The 23,658-nt window shown below is 42.6% G+C and overlaps 1 protein-coding gene across 1 annotated transcript; it reads right to left on the reverse strand.

Annotated features, from left to right (window-relative positions):
• Window positions 1-787: 787 nt before the first annotated feature.
• Window positions 788-23,455, reverse strand: eva1ba (eva-1 homolog Ba (C. elegans)). The gene is made up of 4 exons (XM_083909949.1): window positions 23,315-23,455; window positions 5,926-6,057; window positions 3,067-3,159; window positions 788-1,681 (listed from the first exon to the last, which is right to left on the reverse strand). Exons 3-4 carry the CDS (start codon window positions 3,131-3,133, stop codon window positions 1,236-1,238), a joined length of 513 nt encoding a protein of 170 aa, XP_083766075.1. The 5' UTR covers window positions 3,134-3,159; window positions 5,926-6,057; window positions 23,315-23,455; the 3' UTR covers window positions 788-1,235.
• Between the last annotated feature and the right edge of the window lie 203 nt (window positions 23,456-23,658).

Genomic DNA, 23,658 nt, shown 5'->3' on the forward strand with positions numbered 1-23,658 from the left:
GGCCACATTCTCACATATGGCACCTTTAAGTTTTAAGTTAAGTGTCAAGGTAAAATAATGGGGGGGAAACTGGCATGTGGCGCCACCTACCGCCATCTACCAATCATTGCAGTCAGTAGAGTCTCAGCTGCCACGCAACCACGGGTTGCCAGTTACGTCAGAATTTGAATGTAGTAACTGTTTTTGGTCACATTCTTACATATGGCACCTTTAAGTTTTAAGTTATGTGTGAAGGTAAAATAATGGGGGGGAACCATATTCTTAGGGGGCAAGCGTCCGAGCTGCAGACTGCAAATTATGTTTTGAAATCATGTTTTGGCATGTGGCGCCACCTACCGCCATCTACCAATCATTGCAGTCGGTAGAGTCTCAGCTGCCGAGCAACCACGGGTTGCCAGTTACGTCAGAAAAACGAAAAATCCTAAAAGACCTCGGTATTTTGAATTTGAATGTAGTAACCGTTTTTGGCCACATTCTTACATATGGCAGCTTTAAGTTTTAAGTTAAGTGTCAAGGTAAAATAATGGGGGGAGACTGGCATGTGGCGCCACCTACCGCCATCTACCAATCATTGCAGTCGGTAGAGTCTCAGCTGCCACGCACACCCACGGGTTGCCAGTTACGTCAGAAAACGAAACCTAAAAGACCTCGGTATATTGAATTTGAATGTAGTAACCGTTTTTGGCTACATTCTTACATATGGCACCTTTAAAGTTAGTGTGAAGGTAAAATAATGGGGGGGGACCATATTCTTAGGGGGCCTGCGTCCGTGTTTCAACCTGGGGACTCGCACTCGCTACGACAGCACCGTGGTGGTGGAGCGCCACCTCATACAACCACACTTCAAAAACACCTGAACTACATCCTAAAGCATCTTTAACACATTTAAACACAGACTGATAACTTCAAGTGTCCATCGTCAGCTCCCACGTTCACACTGCACTCTTTTCCCGCGTGTGGTTTAATCCGTCATTAAGGCATCTCCTGGTATAAGTTCACGTTGTCAGTTTGAAAAAATAACATTGCGTAATAATAAGAAGTGCAACATCTCAGGAGTTCAGCTCCATCAGAGCACATCACTGTTCAAGTTCCGTTTTCCTTGATTTGTCGTTGTGTATCTCACGCGGGGTTCTCAAGACCCTGCAGGCTTCAGGGACACCAGGCCCACGCTCGAAGGGTCTTTGTCAATCCCGAGCAGAGTTTTGCATTTAAGTGTTTCTCCGGTAGCCTCTTTCTCAGTAGTAATGCACCCTTCCGATCGTCCCGGTCCCCGTCCCCAGGATGTCGGGTTGACCGTTCCTCCAGATCTCGCGTATGATGCGCTCCCGCTCCTCCAGCCGCTGCGCCCGCTCCAGCTCTTCGGCCGACGTGAACACGTTGACGCTCAGCGTCCCGTCCGAGTGGCCGTTGTTGTGGTTGCCCACGGGGATTTCCGTGCCGGCCAAAGGCACCTGCGCCTCCACGTCGTTGTCGTCCACTTCCACGTCGTCCTCGCTCTCCTCCTCCTCCTCCTCCTCCTCCTCCTCCCCGCCGATGTCCTTCAACTGCTTTTTCTCCGGCGTGGAGGGCGCGACGTTGGTCCGCGGCTTGCAGGAGATGCGGATGACCAGGAGGCAGAGCGTCAGCACCAGGCCGAAGCACACGCCCAGCACAAAGTAAAGGCCGAAGCTCTCCGGGTTTGCTGGGGAAAGGTGACAAATAGACAGATAATCAGATAAAAGTTGAATCCATCTGTAAAGCTGCAGTGGGAGGCAAATCTAAAACACAGGAGGACTCAGAAGATTGTCTGGTCTCATCAGCTGATGGCAGACCAGGATAATAACACACCTAAAGACTCATACCACGTTACCTTTCGGGTGCAAAAGGAATGTGAATGCATGTGCACACAGGAATCTGACTCTCTCCACAATACCTGTACATCCTCTGCAAGAACAGAGAAACGTTATATTTTTCGCGAGGTAGCGAGAACGAGAACAAAGTTAGTTCATGTCCAGAACAGGAAGTGCAGAACTCCAGGGAAGAAGTCCTCATCGGGAATGACAGTATTTCCTCATTAACCCGAGCCCATGCACTTCATATTTCTGGCCAGATTTATACACACATTAGTCCAGATGATCCAGTGTCAAGCGGAGCCGTTTCTTGCTATTATGCGGACTATGCAGCTGCATAGGGCTACCGCAGCCACCAGGGGGCCCCCCAAGCTGCAAGTTCAGACTCATATTTTATTATATTTTTTGAGAATTAAAAGTACCTGTCTTTATTTGCACGTATTGCATGCATTCATTATGCATTATATTTGCAAAGCATGTAAGCGTTCGTCGGGTAATCAGGTTAAAATCCCATTATAATCCATTATATTTATTTATAAGTAAGTTTAGTTGGGTTAAAACTGTTCTATGTTGTGCCACCTTGTTATGCTACCTTGTTATGCTACCTTGTTATGCTACCTTGTTATGCTACCTTAAAGTTTATATTGAACATTTTTCAAGAACATACTGTATTTGTTGCATTTGTGAATGTGCTCTAGCCTGCTTTCCTCTTAAAATGTAAAAAACTGCTGCATCGTCACAGTATATATGAAAAAGTTAGGAATTAAAAAAAAAAAAATAAAAATAGGGGCCCCCCCCCAAATAGTATCTCGCATAGGGCCCCCAAATAGCTAGAAACGGCCCTGGTGTCAAGGACAAGCTGCAAGAACTCCCAAAACGAGGACGGCGAGAAAATAATGAGGTCATTCTTTTTCTCGTAGCCCTGGGAGATGAGAACACAGTCTTTTTTGGAGTTGACAGACTGGAACGCAGCTTATTCGCGTTATTCTGCCCCCTACAGTCTGAAGACGTATCTGCATTTAAGGGGGTGTCCCATTTCTAAGTGACAAAATAACCCTCAACATTTGGTTTTTAGGTTCCAGTTAAGATTAAGGGTTGAGCTCGAGGGTTAAGATTAGGAATTGGAATTGGCCCTAAAACACAGCCCTCAGAGTTTTCAGCAGTAACAGGAGCCAGCAACATTATTTTCCGGGTCCTTAGACGCTCAGTTAATGATAAAATTTGCTGGGTTACTTACCTTTGATATGTGCATAAGCAGCTATGCTGTTGCTCAGGAGGTCCATCTCTTTCTTCTTCACGTCCATGACGATCTTCGCCGTTCTCTCGACACCTTAAAAAACACACAGACACGTCGGACGCCGTATTAAATCTTGCTGCGGTTGCATTAATGCTCTTCCAGGCCGTTTATTTTTCAATCAAAGAGCACTTGCTCCAGCGTTTGCATTCTGCAGACGTTAATCCCACCGACCGCGGCACTTCTTGTGTGTCGGGGTGGGGCGGGGGGGCCCTCCGAGTGTCAAACAAAAGCTCTTCTGTGTTCTCTTTAAGCGCCGGCTTCAATCTGGGATCGTCGTAATGTGTTCGGCACATGGCATTCTGCCTCTGCCGGGGTCAAAAGTCAATTTCCCCAAGTAGCCACAAAGGACGTTCTCCTGCCTGATAGAACTCCCAGATCACGTTGTGATGCCTGGAGGGAAACGGCCAGTGTGTGTTTGCCCGACTTATTTGTAGTGTTTTGACACCGTGTCCGTGACATTTAAGCCGTCCGTCCCCCCCCCCCCCGTCCCCCGCCATCCTGTTAGTCTGAGGAGACCTATTGTGTTTTTTTTGACTGTTCCCGTGTGCGGCCGTGACTTAATGCTCCCGAGGAAATCTCTGTTTAAGTAAAGAACAGCCAGAGTCAGTCACGAAACGAGATACGACGGCGGCTCGTGTTTATTCTCCTCCAGTCTGGTTTTTGTTGCTGCAAATAATCTGCATCCAGCCCTCTCCGTGTTGCTATCATGTTATTTCCCCCCCCACTTGGTAGCTTTTGTCTTTAAAGGAAACAAATGTGTTTACGATCTGAAACAGGATATTTATTACATTTAGCTGCGTGAAATACAGTCTTGCATTGTGCTGTCGGTTTTCTCCGTATTTTACGGTGGCCCTGAGGTGCAAAACAAAAAAACGCAAATCCAAAAACACAAACGCAAATCACAAAACACAAAAACATTAACTCAAAACGGAAACAAATCACACAGCGCAAACGCAAAAGCAGAAAACACGAAAACATTAACTCACAACACAGAAAACACGAAAACATTAACTCACAACGCAAACACAAAAGCAGAAAACACGAAAACATTAACTCACAACGCAAACACAAAAAACATTAACTCACAACGCAAACACAAATCACACAACGCAAACACAAAAGCAGAAAACACAAAAATATTAACTCACAACGCAAACACAAAAGCAGAAAACACGAAAACATTAACTCGCAACGCAAACACAAATGGAGAAAACATGAAAACATTAACTCGCAACACAAACACAATAGCAGACAACACGAAAACATTAACTCGCAACACAAACACAATAGCAGACAACACGAAAACATTAACTCGCAACGCAAACACAAATGGAGAAAACACGAAAACATTAACTCGCAACGCAAACACAAAAGCAGACAACACGAAAACATAAACACACAACGCAAACACAAATGGAGAAAACGCGAAAACATTAACTCGCAACGCAAACACAAAAGCAGAAAACACGAAAACATTAACTCACAACGCAAACACAAAAAACATTAACTCACAACGCAAACACAAATCACACAACGCAAACACAAAAGCAGAAAACACAAAAATATTAACTCACAACGCAAACACAAAAGCAGAAAACACGAAAACATTAACTCAACGCAAACACAAAAGCAGAAAACACGAAAACATTAACTCGCAACGCAAACACAAAAGCAGAAAACACGAAAACATTAACTTGCAACGCAAACACAAAAGCAGAAAACACAAACACAAAAGCATTTAACACAACAACATTATCTCACAACGGAAACGCAAATCATAAAACGCAAAAAAAAGCAGACAACACAACGGAAATGCATGTCAAATCGGAAACACAATTCAAGAAAACGAAAAAAAACTGTTTCCCGCGATCAACCAGTGTCGTTGCTCATTTCACAGTCCGTGTTAGCTTTTGTGTTTGCGTTGTGAGTTAATGTTTCGTGTTTTCTGCTTTTGTGTTTGTGTTGTGTGATTTGTGTTTCCGTTTTGAGTTAATGTTTTTGTGTTTTTGATTTGCGTTTGTGTTTTTTTGATTTGCGTTTGTGTTTTTTTGATTTGAGTTTGCGTTTTTTGGATTTGCGTTTGTGTTTTTTGATTTGCGTTTGTGTTTTGCACCTCAGGGCCACCGTAGTATTTCCACTGTTAACCTGCCACAGCTCCTTACCCTGCTGACTTTGCCTTTTCTCCTCCACTTTGCCATTTTTATGAACAATTTCCACCCTCCCCCCCTCCCTTGACATCATGATGCTGCAATGGTAGCATGTGATGGCATCAGTGGGAGAGACCAGTTCAAAATAAAAGGGGTCGCCTTTCATCTTTTCTGTTAAAGTTCCCCTTTAACATTTCCCCTTTATGTTGTGGTTGACTGAGGACAAAAAAAAAAAAAAAACACTGTTCACGTGAGATGACGACGAACTCTGAAGCCACCCCGACTCTAACCTGTGTGCAACGCTCTCTAAGCCGAACCATATGTCACGCTGCGTTCCCGCTGATCGTATATATGGAGGCCCCCCCTCAAATTGCACAAACCACATGTTTGTGTTTGCATTTACCTCCAAATTACACCCACTGATAACCCCCGGTGCCTGAGCTCCGTGATCGTGATACAAGTACCTCACTGATTTATGTTGATTTAGCTTTCATAAAAATGCAAAACATAAAACCGCACGTGTAAGCCATATGTAGCGTGGCCCGCTAACGGTCTTTAAAACACAACACACACACACACACACCTGTAAAAGCAGAAGTAAGTAAAAATAGAGGATGAAAACTAACCACAAAATGAAAACTTTGGAGCTCACCCTCAGTCCCAGCTCATGGTGTAAGGAGAAGATAGAAAATGGACGCAAAAACGATCTCTCTGTCTCTCCTTTGCCGTTGGATCAGGGCCCCGTGATCTTTGGTCCTCAGGCTAAACAGTTCATTTGGCAAAGCTGAGACGAGAGCAAACACACACACACACACACACACACACACACACACACACACACACACACACACACACACACACACAGAGAGAAAGACGTCAGGCTACATTAGAACCAAACTCGCTGAGGTGTCTGCAAAGCAAACAGCGACAATTCCGCTGCAGCGTACACTTTCCGGCAGAGGCTTATCAGCTGTACGTGGTTCGATTGTTTTCTCTTGAGCCTTCACAGGTGGAACATGTACGTACACAAACTGCCAATCACAGCAACGTCTAGATTGTCTTTATAATTAATATCTATAAATAATCGTAACAAACTAAAATGTGCGCTTCATTTAAAGGTGCGTTATGTAATAAATCTAAATCAACTGGCCGTAAAATCCTCCTAATATGTCACAGAGCATTAAAAAACATATTTTGCAGACTGCAAATCATGTTTATGTTTTGACATCATGTTTTGGCACGTGGCGCCACCTACCGTCGTCTACCAATCATTGCAGTCAGTAGAGTCTCAGCTGCCGAGCAACCACGGGTTGCCAGGTACTACTTAGAAAACGAAAACCTAAAAGACCTCGGAATTTTGAATTTGAATGTAGTGACTGTTTTTGGCCACATTCTTACATATGGCACCATTAAGTTTTAAGTTAAGTGTCAAGGTAAAATAATGGGGGGAAACTGGCATGTGGCGCCACCTACCGCCGTCTACCAATCATTGCAGTCGGTAGAGTCTCAGCTGCCCAGCAACCACGGGTTGCCAGTTACGTCAGAAAACGAAAACCTAAAAGACCTCTGTGTTTTGAATTTGAATGTAGTAACCGTTTTTTGGCCACATTCTTACATATGGCACGTTTAAGCCAAAATCTTCAGTGAAAACTATGTGTGTCCTGGGGTGATTGATGATGTTTTGTATATGACTTTAGTTCTAAAGGCCACACCTGCACGTACACCGCTCTCTGATGTTGTTAAAGGGATAATTCAGGTGTTTTAAAGTGTGTTTATATGAGGAGTTGACACAGGGTGCGCAGCAGGGCCTCCTCCATCACTATCCTCTCCCTCTCCACCAACAAATACAAAGTTATTCCTAATTCCTAACACCAGTTTAAATGTGTCTAAATTGTAAATCTTATACATTCAGAGGCGTTTCTAGAGTCTGTAGGGGACCTAAGCAAAAATTTCCCAGGGGCCCCTTCCTTCCAACCAGCGTTCATCACCATTATGTTATAAATAATCTGACACAAAAACGAAAAATGTGACTTCTAAATATTTTTCGAAATGAATTACCTTGTAATTAAAAAGTAGGTGAAAATATAAATGTAAAGAACAATAAAATACTGTAAATAGCTTTTAAAAAACTATATAAACTTAGTAAAAAAAAAATACATTACACTGTAAAGAACCCACATTACAAAACAATATAAATATATACAAGCGTAACAGTTTCCTACTGAGATGTCATTGCAAATCGCCCATTGTTTGTGAAAAACAGCACCTCATGCTCCGAGTGTCGGGGGGCCCCCTATCGGCTCGGGGGCCCCAAGCAGTTGCCTGCCTTGCCTGTTCACAAACTGCACCTCTGTATACATTTACCTTGCCTTTACCTATAGCTGAAATAAGAAGTTCGTAAACTACCGTTGAGATAAAAAAAAAAAGAGAAACCCATTGCATTCCAACTTGTACGTATTACTAATTTAGAGTAATGTAAAAAATGGAACATTCTATACATTGGAACAAAGTATAAAATATGGGGACTACATTAACGTGTTTCCTTTTACACCCAATTCTCTTTATGTTTCTTGAATAACGAGCCTCAATATTCTACCAGATGTCCTATTTAAAAAAAAAAACAGAATCATGCTCCTTTATGTAATAACAACTCTCTGGGAGACAGCGCTTTACATGCCAGGGTACAGGTCGATGACGAGGTCTGTGAAAAAATGCTGCGGCAGGTCTTTTTTTCTCGTTGCCACGGCCGAGGACAAAGCTCCTCTGCCAGCTGCAGTTGGTTTTAGCAGAGCCCTCTGCTGTTTCAGGGCAGATTTTGATCTTGCTGACTCTTGGCAGACCCATGTGTACACTGCACAGGGCCTGACTGACACAGTGCCTGGGCGGAGGGCGGGAGGGGGGCTAAGTGACAGAACGTTCACTCCACCCCCTCCGTTCCCCACAGGAGCCGGATGATATGGACCTTTTGTTTCTTCGTAGGGACGGACCTCGGCGGCGGCGTCTTCCCGTCGAGTTTCCTTCCTTTCTCTTCAATTATGAACGAGTTCATCATCTCCTCCCTCCCACTGAGTCGTTTCCCCCCCCCCCCTGCTAACAGTCTATTCATCGTTATCCAAATAACACACGCTCTCAATGAGCTATTTTGTTTGTCCTCAAGGTTAAATATGTTAACAGTTGCTCTTCAAACCAAGGTCAAAGACAGTGAATGGACACCTACAGTATGTGCAGTCACTGGCCTCTTCTTTAAAGGTCACATAGAGTGGTCCTGTTGCACATATATGTTAGTTATGGAGGTCTACTTACATATATTAACTTGTTTTTATGGTCAAAAACCTCCTAGTTGCTGTAAACTAGCCGATAGAAATCCTCTTTTCTGACAGTGTTTTTCTGCTGCGAGATTTCAGAGTGAACTTTCACCCCCAGAAGACAGAGTCTTGTGATTGGCCAGTACTAGCCAGCACATCCGTTCTCAGAAGCGCAGCGCCCCCCTCTGGAACGGCGGATGCACTGCTCCTCATTATCAAAACATAGTTTTAACAGTGTTTAAAAATAGCTTCTTCACGACTCCCCGCCACAGTCCCTTTTATGACTTTAAACCGGAGTCAGACCCAGAGTCAGAAGACACTGTCGCTCGTGAAACACCTCCACAACGGACGTTATTCTTCTTCTGCGGTTCAATGTACGCAACCGGATGTGCCCGGACTAGTGCCCGGAGCAGGACGATCGGTTGTTCAGGAGAACCGCTGCTTACGTAACTATTACGGGATTTTCAGTGATCTCGTTGAGCCCCGAGATTACAATAAAACACAACGTTCTCAGCAATGGCTGAACTGTTTGTTTCGAACCGTCAGGGCTTCATAAACAAGGTAATGACGCAGATACACACCAAAAAAACAGCGATAATAGGAACTTCCGGTCTAGTTCCGCTTTAAGAAAAAATGCAGCAAACCTGAGCTTCATCAGGACTCAGGCATCTGTTACCGGTGGTTAACGACAACAGGGGAGCTGTTTAAAAACCCGTCTAAAACACTAATTATCCTGCAGTGTTGTTGTCTTGTGTTTTTGTTTTTACCCCCAAGAAATTATTATTAACAGACCGTCTCTTCACAAGCTCTGCACTATCTATGACTCAACCCTTACAGTCATTTTCGCCCCGGGTTCTTTTCTGTTGTAAGATGTAGCTCTTCGGCCTTGAAAATGAGACCTTGAGATCATAGCAAAATAGTCATATTGCAAACTGGTGAGTCTGTGTCTTTACATTACATTACGAAATCAAAAACTAGCTTCTGCTGTTTAATATCATTCTGCTCAAGCATGACTAAAGGCCACATTATACTTCTCTGACTGCGAAACCACGGAGACCACTCGAGCCTTCATACTTCTGCGTCGTGGTGACGGATACGCGCTGCAATTTCCCGCCCGATCATTAGGGGGTCGCTGCGCAAGGTCGTTGTGCTTTTGGCTACAGTGAGCAATGGCGTCCGAGAGAGAAAGACTGTTGTTGTTGTTGAAACAGTGGCCGTTTCTCACTTTTCGGTGTCACGGAACACAGTTTTAAGATAATTTGAGGCGAGAAATTGTGCCATTTAGAGTCTAAACGTGGTTTGTGTGTGTTAAGATATGACGTATTTATAGTTTGGCAGCGACGTCGTCGGCGGTGATCAGCTCCGCCTCTGTGGACGCTCGGTGCGCACTGTGAGCCGGCACAGAGCAGCAGCTTAGCTCGGCCTGTCCTGAGGACCAATCGGAGCTCTTGCCGCCTCCGTTGTCCCTTGACGGAGTGACGGACACTTAAAAAATTATTTTGTGCAGTCGGAGACGACGGAGAGACTCTCTGACTTTATGCAGGAGTATAGTTACCTATAGTAAGGAAACAAATTCTTGCAGTGACAACATCTCAAGAAAGAGAACACCATTGTTTTTCCTGTGTGTTTCATCTATACAAAAATCCATTTCAAGGCAATTACTGTATGTTTTGAGGCCTTTGCCTCTTTTGCCTGCATTATTTGCAAGGACCTTTCAGGCTCTCTGCCTCACCCAGACAAAGTCACAGGTCATCAATTTTCAACAGAGCCTTCTTTAACTGCACCACGGTCCAACTGCTGTGCAGGCTTCACTATATCTTTGCAGAGGAAAGGTCATATCTTGACATCTATGCCCCAAAATGGAGTTACAGAGAATAATAATTGTTGTTGTTAATCAAATGCATGATGGTAAAATATAAAAGGCAAAATGAATTATATTTTCCAATGATCTGGGCAAACCTGCCGCAGCACATTTCTTTGTGCGACACCTTATCACCTGTCAAATTAATGTTTAGCTCCGTACAAACGTCTCCTTGACGTGAGGTCAAACAAAGTTCTTTGCGTGCCGCACGATTAAGAAATCAAACAATCCACAAGTGGGTTCTATACCATGTTGAAAAAATGTACTGTATGTCTCTCACACGCAACATAAATTAAAACATCATCACAATCCCAGCATCAACTGATTGCAGCTTATAACCAACTCTGTTCCCCCGCCCTCAAAAAAAAAAATCCGTCAGTCAGCGATGAGCTGTTTGTGCAAGAAACTGTGCTGCTGAGCGCCAGCATAAACACAGCAATGGTGAGCCGTTTGTGGCCCCGAGCGAAGGTCAAGCACTATTTCTAACTTTAGCGGTGTTTGCTTTGGTTTGGGTGCAGGAGCTGAGTAGAGGAAAATCTCCAAACTATCACGATGTAGTGTGTAGATATTTTTGGTTTCCAAGCACTCGGAGATAACCACAACGGCTTTTTCCTTCCCCGCTGGCTTCGTCTCTTTCCGCAGAGACAACATCCGGGGTCGAAGCCCTTTCCTCCGCGTCGTTGCCATTGTCTGAGATAAGCACATGACAGAATGACTGAACTGTCTGCTGTACACGGACGTCAACTCCGGTTTCACCCGCAGATACTTCGCCAGCGTTACTTGTTTTATAAACCATACGACCACAGCGATCCTCCACTTCCTCCACAATGAAGGACTCAAAGTCATTACCCTTCAGCGGAATTTATGCAGGGAGTCGAGCTACTATTTGATTTACATGCAGAAGATAAAAAAGGTCGGATCGCACATGGGAAAGCAAGTCAGTGTTATTTCTTCATGTCGGGCCGAGCCACAGTGGGAGACAGAAATATTCTTAAAGGTACAATATGTAGTATTTATGGGTTTATATAACCCAAAATCCACTTTTTTATACATATTATGTGCTCCTGCATTGTCTAGTCGCTGTATAATAGTTTTTGTTTCATTTTCGTAGTGTTTCAAAAAGTCATGTAAAATAACATGACCGCGGACCGCGGTTGCATAGCCACTGTTAGCAGCGAGACGCCATGTTTCTACCGGAGCCTGTAAGGACAAACGCGAGAGAACAAAACAAGCGTCGCTTTTACTTGTAGCAGGAAGTCCCGCCTCCACTCTCTCCGCTTCGTCTGCTACGGCCGCGGTAGCTCCGCCCTCTCCCTCGCCTCACGAACCTCATCTGCTGACACGGAGAAAGACGACGAGGACGACATTTGACCAGCTGAGGATACCGTAGCGCTCAGGGAAAGGAGGGGGTGAGCAGAGCAGCAGGTCTTTGTTGTAAATTTCAGCCTCTCCTCTAGATGGCACTATAAACTACTTACTTCACCTTTAATACCTCGCATTTGTCTGCAGCCACAACAATTACTAGCACAATGGACTAGACTTGCAGATACGTCTTCAGACTGTAGGGGGCAGAATAACGCGAAAGCTGCGTTCCAGTCTGTCAACTCCAAAAAACTCAGTTTGTCAGTCAAGTTATTAGGTTGTCAGTCAGTTATAAGATGATACTCATACAAATATTCAGCTGACAGTTACCACACACCACGACTTATTGAAAAGTAAACCATAGCAAACCATCGCTTGTCCGCAACCGGCCGACTATTGACAAAAGCTCGTAAAATAAAAATGAATGTTACGCAACAATGACATAAGTAATCCATAATATGGGCCTAAACTAAGATAATACAATGGTTTTCATCATTTTTATATCTATACTTAATTTGTAGCGTACTCGTTTTCTTTGTTATGGCAAAACACGCAATGCATTCTGGGTAGCCCTTGCTCCCAAGGGTGGTCTCGGAAAATCTCAATATTGAGGGCGATACAGCCCTTGAACTTGCCACCTCAACTTAATTTTTCAGAGAATCGGTTTTCTGCGTTTTTTTTTTAGGTCCATAAAAATGTAACCGATTCCACGATTGGAAAGTCCAGGGGTAATGATGCACAACATCGCATAAACCAATCCGAGTAATTAAGTGAGCACATTTTGAAAAATGTGCGTGGTCCCCTTAAATAAATGTGCAGAACTTGAGCTTGGCTGAGTTATTCTCTCACTCAAGAAGACCATCCCCCCCCTGGTCAGCGATTAAAAGTGAAGCTCTATCTACAAACTGCCAAAGAATCTGAAACTGTATCACAAAAAAAATATCTGCTGGATTTCCCTACAAGCCATTCATCACACACCTGTAATCGAGCGAGAGACTTGCGCGCCAAGTCTCCAAGCATCTCCTCAGTAAACAGGAATATTGTCTAAACCAAGATCTCCTTTTACAGTCTGTGAAAGCGTTCACGTTCAACTCCGTGGGGTTGATGGTAGATTTTTCGTGGAAAACCACAGGGAAATTTGCATCTGCATCCAAAAAAAGGTCGCACAGGAAAGTAAAAGCGGAGATTTGACATGAAGATCTTGGGATTCAAGCTGTGTTAACTGTTAATGCTGCTTCCAACTGTGAGGAAGCGTGATGACTTTGGAAACAGAAACAGGAATCTGGTCGCCATCAGGACAGAGATATGGAGCATAAGGTGAGGATAACCCTCGAACAGGCATTTTCGTAGTTGGATTCAAGTTAATTTTGTGCCAAATCTACAGTGGCCATGAGGTGCAAAACACAAACGCAAATCACAAAACACGACACAAATCAAAAAACACAAACGCAAATCAAAAACACAAAAACATTAACTCAAAACGGAAACACAAATCACACAACGCAAACACAAAAGCAGAAAACACGAAAACATTAACTCACAACGCAAACACAAAAGCAGAAAACACGAAAACATTAACTCACAACGCAAACACAAATGCAGAAAACACAAAACATGAACTCACAACGCAAACACAAATCACACAACGCAAACACAAAAGCAGAAAACAAAAAACATTAACTCACAACGCAAACCCAAATGCAGAAAACACGAAAACATTAACTCACAACGCAAACCCAAATGCAGAAAACACAAAACATTAACTCACAACGCAAAACACAAATCAAACAATGCAAACACAAAAGCAGAAAACACGAAAACATTAACTCACAACGCAAACACAAAAGCAGAAAACACGAAAACATGAACTCACAACGCAAATCACAAATCACACAACGCAAACACAAAAGCAGAAAACACGAAAACATTAACTCACAACGCAAACACAAAAGCAGAAAACACAAAAACATTAACTCACAACGCAAACACAAAAGCAGAAAACACAAAAACATTAACTCACAACGCAAACCCAAATGCAGAAAACACAAAAACATTAACTCACAACGCAAAACACAAATCACACAACGCAAACACAAAAGCAGAAAACACAAAAACATTAACTCACAACGCAAACCCAAATGCAGAAAACACAAAACATGAACTCACAACGCAAAACACAAATCACACAACGCAAACACAAAAGCAGAAAACACAAAAACATTAACTCACAACGCAAATACAAAAGCAGAAAACACAAAAACATTAACTCACAACGCAAACACAAAAGCAGAAAACGCAAAACATGAACTCACAACGCAAACCCAAATGCAGAAAACTCAAAACATTAACTCACAACGCAAAACACAAATCACACAACGCAAACACAAAAGCAGAAAACACAAAAACATTAACTCACAACGCAAACACAAATGTAGAAAACACAAAACATGAACTCACAACGCAAACACAAATCACACAACGCAAACACAAAAGCAGAAAACACGAAAAGATTAACTCACAACGCAAACCCAAATGCAGAAAACACAAACTCACAACGCAAAACACAAATCACACAACGCAAACACAAAAGCAGAAAACACAAAAACATTAACTCACAACACAAACACGAATGCAGAAAACACAAAACATGAACTCACAACGCAAACACAAATCACACAACGCAAACACAAAAGCAGAAAACACAAAAACATTAACTCACAAAGCAAACACAAAAGCAGAAAACACAAAAACATTAACTCACAAAGCAAACACAAAAGCAGAAAACACAAAAACATTAACTCACAACGCAAACACAAAAGCAGAAAACACAAAAACTTTAACTCACAACGCAAACACAAATCACACAACGCAAACACAAAAGCAGAAAACACAAAAACATTAACTCACAACGCAAACACAAAAGCAGAAAACACACGAAAACATTAACTCACAACGCAAACCCAAATGCAGAAAACACAAAAACATTTACTCACAACGCAAAACAGAAATCACACAACGCAAACACAAAAGCAGAAAACACGAAAACATTAACTCACAACGCAAACACAAATGCAGAAAACACAAAAACATTAACTCACAACGCAAATACAAAAACAGAAAATACGAAAACATTAACTTAACGTTGTGAGTTAATGTTTTTGTGTTTTCTGCTTTTGTATTTGTGTTTTTGATTTGCGTTTTTTGATTTGTGTTTGTGTTTTTTGATTTGCGTTTGTGTTTTTTGATTTGCGTTGTGTTTCGTGATTTGCGTTTGTGTTTTGCACCTCAGGGCCACCGTACAAATCAGTGACATACAGTTTGTTACGGTGCGATCTGATGACCTCAAAGTCCCCAGATGGCCTTTTTTAAAAGTCTGAAAATCCGACTGTTCCTCGTGCACCACATCAAAAGAGACGAGTCAAAGTGGCTCCAATCAAAGGCAGGCCAGGAAGCAAGGCATCTTTAAAATAAGCCCAGACTGTAAAGTATTTGAAGAGATAAACATGCTACAGAAAATAGAACATTGCATTTAACAGTAAGAACAAAGAGTATAAGTCACATTTCCCAGTCTGTAATGAAAACCAGCAAGAATGTTTGGGTTATATTGGTGGCCTTGTGGTTTAAACACATGCTTTGGAAAAAAAAAGCAATGTTTGATTCTTGCTGGTGATTTGGGACTCACGCCGTCATACCATCATACCATCTATCCACCTAATCAAACCAAAATGCAGAGTAAAATGACAACACTGATTAGAGTTGTGGGTAAAGTCATTGCCAGAAAACTTGAATCAGATCGGCCTCCGTTATGTCAGCCAGCAATTGAGCAGAACTTGATTCCCAATTTAGAATTTAGTTGCTCTCTAAAAAACAACTTAGGTTACCTTTGTTGAATTGTAAACTTCCATATTACCATCAAGAACACTTGGAAAAAAAGTGCTTTCATCACACGTTTCATCGTTAGCATAGCAGCATTAAAGGTGAAGTAAGCAGTTTATAGTGCCATCTAGAGGAGAGGCTGAAATTTACAACAACGAACTGCTCCTCTGCTCACCCCCTCCCTGCCCTGAGCGCTACGGTATCCTCAGCCGGTCAAATGTCGTCCTCGTCGTCTTTCTCCGTGGTAAAATACGTGTGCTCCTCCGTTCTAAACGCGTAAAAAGATCCGCTCGGGACTTCCGCTACAAGTAAAGCGACGCTCGATTTGTTCTCGCGGGTTTGTCCTTACAGGCTCCCGTAGAAACACGGCGTCTCGTTGCTAACAGCGGCTACGCAACAGCGGCCCGCGACCGCGTTATTTTACATGACTTTTTGAAACACTACGAAAACGAAACAAAAACTATTATACATCGACTAGACAATGCAGGAGCACATAATATGTATAAAAAAGTGGATTTTGGGTCATAAATGCTACGCAGCGTCCCTTTAAGTGTGCTATACACATATTAATAATATACATAATGAAGGTAACTCAAGGCAAATAAATTGACAAAACTGGCAACTCAGTACCAGTTAATAGGCTCCACACTGGTATTGGGTTGGTACACTTTATCAACTGTTGACGCATGCACAAATACAGTATATAACCATAGAATAATGACCACAGACTGACTCGATTATCATCTGATCCAGCTATTATAGTTAAAGCGGAACTAGACCGGAAGTTCCTATTATCGCTGTTTTTTTAGTGTGTATCTGCGTCATTACCTTGTTTATGAAGCCTAACGGTTCGAAACAAACAGTTCAGCCATTGCTGAGAACGTTGTGTTTTATTGTAATCTCGGGGCTCAACGAGATCACTGAAAATCCCGTAATAGTTACGTAAGCAGCGGTTCTCCTGAACAACAGATCGTCCTGCTCCGGGCACTAGTCCGGGCACAAACGGTTACGTACATTGAACCGCAGAAGAAGAATAACGTCCGTTGTGGAGGTGTTTCACGAGCAACAGTGTCTTCTGACTCTGGGTCTGACTCCGGTTTAAAGTCATAAAAGGGACTGCGGCGGGGAGTCGTGAAGAAGCTATTTTTAAACACTGTTAAAACAATGTTTTGATAATGAGGAGCAGTGCATCCGCCGTTCCAGAGGGGGGCGCTGCGCGTCTGAGAACGGATGTGCTGGATAGTACTGGCCAATCACAAGACTCTGTCTTCTGGGGGTGAAAGTTCACTCCGAAATCTCGCAGCAGAAAAACACTGTCAGAAAAGAGGATTTCTATCGGCTAGTTTGCAGCAACTAGGAGGTTTTTGACCATAAAAACAAGTTAATATATGTAAGTAGACCTCCATAACTAACATATATGTGCAACAGGACCACTCTATGTCACCTTTAAGATCAGACCAATATCCAATATCAGTATCACATCAGTGCATCGCAGCCAACATGGCACCAGCCAAATGAAAAACCCCTGCGTGTCCTTTATACTGACATTAACGGTAAAACACCCCGCTCTACTTTTTTTCCTGTGAAGAACACAGTTTTGTGGACGACGGCAGCAGGTAATCGGAGGGTAATGGAGATACGTGCAGTGAGCTGGAGGGTCATGGACAAGTGGTTAACGGCACCCAGATGTGTTCCCGATGCGAGTCAGAGTCCGAGCGCTATACTGTGTATAAATGAAGAGGAGACATCCTATGTAGCTTAGCCTAACCCAAATCCAAAAAACAGAGCAATGATCTCACCCTTTGCATCGATCTGGGCCACGATCCAGAAACACAACAACATACCGTATCAGTTACCATATAGGGATTACGCCGTGACACAAAACACGTGTTCGCCCTTTTACGTGATTGGGTCGGTTGACCTTGCTCACGAGCATGATGTGGTCCACCATGAGATTTGGGGGGGTTGGAGATCTTGTGATCACAGTGACTGTGTTTGTGTGTAGTGACAAAGGTTTACATGGTGTATAGGCTCAGGGTTAAAGGTGCAGCGTTTCCATAGTGCTTTCCCCTGTGAGATGACAGCAATACTGTACAAAACAGGTTCATGATGTATGATTTCTAGGCCAGTATTCCAGTTTGTTGCCAAGTTTTTGAAAGGCTGGCTATGGCTAATCACTCCTAATCAGCCGTGGGCTTAGTGTTCGAATATTCAAAGACATGGCTCATGAAGACCAATGCATCCAAATCCCCAATCTCATTCACAGCACACTGGCAGTTGATTTTCGTCTGCAACAACTCATGGTACACCAGCCAATCAGAGACTGGTTGAAAGCGGAACAGGAAGAGGACATTGGTTCATCACAGAGAGGCAGACAGAAAAAGGTAAATACTATATTTTAAAAACGCTGATCACAGACAACACTGCTACAATACAAAGCTATACACGGCACCATTAACCATGTATGCAGCCCCCATTTCGAAGTTGTGACATTTTCAAAAATAAAGATCAGCGTCTGTCTAGCGGAACCTAGACCGGGAAGTTTCAATTAACGCTGTTTTTTAGTGTGTATCTGCGTCATTACCTTGTTTAAGAAGCACTGAAGGTTCTAAACAAACAGTTCAGCCACTGCTGAGAACGCTGTGTTTTATTGTAATCTCGGGGCTCAACGAGATCTCTGAAAAAACCCGGTCCGGTTACGTAAACACCGGTTCTCCTGAACAGCAGATCGTCCTGCTCCGGGCACTTGTCCGGGCACATCCGGTTGCGTACATTGAACAGCAGAAGAAGAATAATGTCCGTTGTGGAGGTGTTTCACGAGCGACAGTGTCTTCTGACTCTGGGTCGGCGGCAGGGAGTCGTGAAGAAGCTGTTTTTAAACGCTGTTAAAACAATGTTTTGATAATGAGTAGCAGTGCATCCACCGTTCCAGAGGGGGGAGCTGCGCTTCTGAGAGGGGGTGTGCTGAATATGTCACTTCCGGGTACTGGCCAATCACAAGACAGTTTGGGAAGGCTCTACGCTGGCTGGCCAATCACAACACACTCTGTCTTCTGGGTGTGAGAGTTGAGTCTGAAATATCGCGGCTGAGGAGAGCGTCAGAAAAGACAGATTTCTAATCGGCTCGTTTACAGCAACTAGGAGGTTTTTGACCGTAAAAACAAGTTAATGTATGTAAGTAGACCTCCATAACTAACATATATGTGCAACAGGACCAACTCTACGGGAGCTTTAAGCCAGTCGGGGAAAGGGTCTTTCTACTTTGAATTTGCATGTTCTCCTTGTGTGCATAAGTTTTCTCCAGGTTCTACTTGTTCTCCGGTTTCCTCCCGCAGTCCAAAAACATGCAGAGGTTAATTGGACACTCAAAGTTTAGAGTGTCTACTCACACCTATGGTCACTTGTGTGTGAGTGAATGGTTGTTTGTCTCTATGTGGCCCCTGTGATGGACCTGGCAAGGTGACCAGGGTGTGACCCCCACCTTTCGCCCCCATTGTCAGCTCAAATATGGGTTTTTGCTCCCCCACGATCCTCATGTGGAGGATAAAGCGGGTAGATAATGAATGAATGAATGAATGATTGCCACTTTTTGGCACCAGTGGAGCTAAAACACACCCCAGTCTGTTAATTGGTCAACAGAGAATTGTCAGACAACAATGGGAATGGAATGTGAAAAACAGACAACGGGCCACTTTTAGATACACTGTGAATGATGACAGAGAGAGAGAGAGAAGAAATTGGTAGAACAGTTTTTACTTTGTGATATTCTTCTTCTTTGAACATAATCAGCAGGCTACAGTGTTGAAATGACGCACCTATCGCCATCCAGTGGAAGAAACGCAAGCCAGATCAGGGTTTACTCTACTCTACCGTCCATAGTCCACACGTCTTCATGCTGAGCCGTGTCTCTGGTCAATAATGAAGTGTGAACTCACAGCAAGTGGAAAGCCTCTCCATTACAAGACAGCATGATCAAAGTAGTGCTTAGCCACCAGGGGGCGACTCCACTGGCTGGAAGTCTACGGGAAAAACGATTCTGGCTTGATTTATAATGAAGGGACACACTTATCTGAGGAGTTAATGACTAGTTTTAGGTAATTTTGCAGTGACACGATTATCAAGTTTGCGGTCCATTGCAAAAATTATGTAAATTTTTATATACACTCTATGGGTGAAATCCAATTCCTTGCTTAACCCTCAATCTCAAAAATGCTCGCTCCCTCTAGTGCAAGTTAAGTTGAGGGTCAAGTTTAAGGGCTGTATCGCCCTCAATAGTGAGATTTTCCGAGACCACCCTTGGTGAGCAAGGGCTACCCAGAATGCTTTGCGTGTTTTCACATAACAAAGACGGCGCGGAAAGCAGCGAAACGAGTACGCTACAAATTAAGTATTTTCTTTGTTAATAGAGATATAAAAATGATGAAAACCATTGTATTATCTTAGTTTAGGCCCATATTATGGATTACTGACGTCATTGTTGCGTAACATTTATTTTTATTTTACGATCTTTTGTCAATAGTCGGCCGGTGCGGGACAAGCTATCGTTTGCTATCGTTAGCTTTTCAATAAGCCGTGGTGTGTGGTAACTGTCAGCTGAATATTTGTATGAGTATCATCTTATAACTAACTGACAACCTAATAACTTGACTGACAAACGGATCGTGACGTAAATGTGTTCTTCTTCTTCTTCTTCTTTTTTGGAGTTTACAGACTGGAGGCAGCCTTCGCGTTATTCTGCCCCCTACAGTCTGAAGACGTATCTGCATTTTAGGGGTGTCCCATTTCTAAGTGACAAAATAACCCTCAACACTTGGTTTTGAGGGCCAGTTAAGATTAAGGGGAAAACAAAAGAAGTTGCTCGATAAGTGAATGGAAGAGTGTGACTGTGCAACTTACATTATATTGTTGTATGTTGCAACATAAAGTTGTGAATGGGGCAAATAGAACATACAGTGCTAGTGATTTACAAAGGGCCACATTTGGATTTGGGAGCCTGCTTCTTCTCCGTCACTCCAGATGACGCCATGATTATGTGTTAAAGTTTCCTTAGCGACATGTTTTTGTAACATTGCGACAGATTGTGCGCGTGTTTTTGTAACATAATATTCGTTTATTATTAATTATATAATTGTTTCATTTGTATTTTAAAACATTTAGAAAATAGAGCAAAAGTATCCCAGTTTTCACTGAAAATTCAATTAACAACGCCCTAGTGAATACAACTCATAAAAGATAAACATAGTTATTTGAAAACACTTGAGATTCAGCCATTTCACATTTACAATTTGCAGGATGTTTTTTTTTTTTTTTTTAATTTGTCACGTCTAATTGAACTGTTATGTTAAGATGCTGGATTTGGAAATGAGTATTTCTTGTTGCTGCACAAGATATTAAAAACAACAATTGTGTTTATTTCCTGTCACTGTGTAATGTAACGCTCGTCTTAACTCATCCTGACATTGTGTGGCCTGAATCTTCCTGTATCCCCCCCCCCCCGCAAACAGATTGGCACCTAGGGAGTTTAGACAGTTCAAATCAGAGTCTGAACTCTGACCTGAGGGTAAAAACAATAGGTTAACAACCATCCTCAGGACAGATAAGACAGGCTTAGCAGATAAGTGAGCCAGTGGGGGGGTTTTGGGGGAAAAAGGAAAGTCAGGGGGGGGTCACACGGGAGTCAACTCTTCCCAGCCGTGCAGCCTTGAAGGGGTTACTACAGTGAGCGTTCGCACTCACTCTGGAAGGTTTATCTGATGGTTACTGGAGGAGCCACGGCTTAAGTGCTGCCTGCCCAGTCAGATAAATTAAACAAGACCCCTGAGAGCGACCTCAGACCAATCCAGCCTCCACCCTTCACCTCGCTGTGCTCTTGATAAGAGGGTGCTAGTCCACATGAGAGAACCACAAGAGCTGAAACACATGGTAAACTGCTGTTGCGTTAATGTTTTTTTTTTTTGTTTTTTTTTGAAAGACAGCTGAAAAAGAAATAAAGCCACATGTGTCAAAGCCTGGCCGTCACCTGACGTTTTCTCTTTGTGGCATTAAAGGTGCCATATGTAAGAATGTGGGCAAAAACGGTTACTACATTCAAATTCAAAACACCGAGGTATTTTTGGGTTTCGTTTTCCGACGTAACTGGCAACCCGTGGTTGCTCGGGCAGCAGCTGAGACTCTACTGACTGCAATGATTGGTAGACGGCGGTAGGTGGCGCCACATGCCAAAAACATGATTTCAAAACATAAACAATGATTTGCAGTCTGCAAAATATATTTTTTTTGAATGCAAATATTTTGTCTGTACTAGAAACTAAAATCTATTTATTTCTACATGAAAAACACTAAAATCTATTTATTTCTACATGAAAAACACTCAAATCTATTTATTTCTACATGAAAAACACTCAAATCTATTTATTTCTACATGAAAAACACTCAAATCTACTTATTTCTACATGAAAAACACTCAAATCTACTTAATTCTACATGAAAAACACTCAAATCTATTTATTTCTACATGAAAAACACTCAAATCTATTTATTTCTACATGAAAAACACTCAAATCTACTTATTTCTACATGAAAAACACTCAAATCTACTTATTTCTACATGAAAAACACTCAAATCTACTTATTTCTACATACACTGTACATTATGAAGTTACCAGCTGAATTTACAACGACACAATTGTTTCCTATCATTGCATTAATACAGTTTGGTTCTCCCCAAACCTTAAAAGGCACCATATGTAAGAATGTGGCCAAAAACGGTTACTACATTCAAATTCTAAATACCGAGGTCTTTTAGGTTTAGTTTTCTGACGTAACTGGCAACCCGTGGTTGCTCGGCAGCTGAGACTCTACTGACTGCAATGATTGGTAGACGGCGGTAGGTGGCGCCACATGCCAAAAACATGATTTCAAAACATAAAACATGATTTGCAGTCTGCAAAATATTTTTTTTTTTTAATGCAAATATTTTGTCTGTACTGTTGTTGTTGGTGAGTTCAGTTTGTTATATGAACATTATTCCTGAGTCTCTGTCACATATTAGGAGGATTTTTTTACGGCCAGTTGCTTTAGATTTATTACATAATGCACCTTTAAAAAAAAAAGGAAGAAGAAAATAAAAGTGACAGGATATTTGCTTATATTGTAGCGACTAATTAATCATCACAAGGTTAGTCAATAATGTGCAGCTGCACAGGGAAGCCATACCCAGGCTCTGCTGTCCAGTGCAGCATCAGCTCCTCTGACACAGAACACACACATTAAACAGGACAACACTGTGATGTAATGGCTGGTGTTCTGTGCCAGTAAAACACAGCGTTATACTGCAGAAAAAGAAAAAATATTTAAGTACTGTTCACTCAATACAGCGCTCAGTATAAACCTCTGTTGTTGTTGTTGTTGTTAAAACGTACTGGAGTGCTGCTGTGATGCAAACCAGATATCAAACTTTATAGCACATGGAAGTTTTCCCAAACACACGCCTCCTCTGTACGAGCCTGCCAACATTTTTAATTCACATAAGATGCAGTAAACATTCTAGAGAGTCTCCTTACAACAGAAAAAAAACCTCCATCCACTGTGAAATTCTGTGGATGCACACACACACTGAAACGAACTGTCAAACTCACCGGTCAGTGATAAGAAAACAGACGTCCTTCTACAAATGTTCAGTCCACACAGAGAAAAAATGTCAGGATCAAACTTTGCAAAATCTCAGTCTTCTTTCCCTCCACATTTGAAAAAAAAAAAAAAAAACACACACAGCGTTACAAGCAGTCCTGACTGTTTCTGTTGATTCACAGTGTTGCTGCTGTGGTCAAGTCCTACAGAGAGTGTGTGTGTGTGTGTCTAAGTGTGTGTGTGTGTGTGCAGTGTCTGGGGAAGAGGTGGTAACTTCCTCTCAAAAGTTGGAGACGGAGTGAGTAACAGAGAGTTTTTTTTTCTCCCTCCCGGCTCCAATCCACGCGAAGCA

The sequence above is a fragment of the Microchirus variegatus genome, assembly GCF_963457635.1.
Source record: "Microchirus variegatus genome assembly, chromosome: 2".
NCBI lineage: Eukaryota > Metazoa > Chordata > Actinopteri > Pleuronectiformes > Soleidae > Microchirus > Microchirus variegatus.

What these genes read in the sequence shown, in the direction of transcription:
- eva1ba (XM_083909949.1), bottom strand. Translation starts at nt 3,133, where the DNA reads ATGGACGTGAAGAAGAAAGAGATGGACCTCCTGAGCAACAGCATAGCT. An exon ending in TGCTTATGCACATATCAAAG is followed by an intron (nt 1,682 to 3,066) that starts GTAAGTAACCCA and finishes ACCTTTCCCCAG; the next exon opens with CAAACCCGGAGAGCTTCGGC.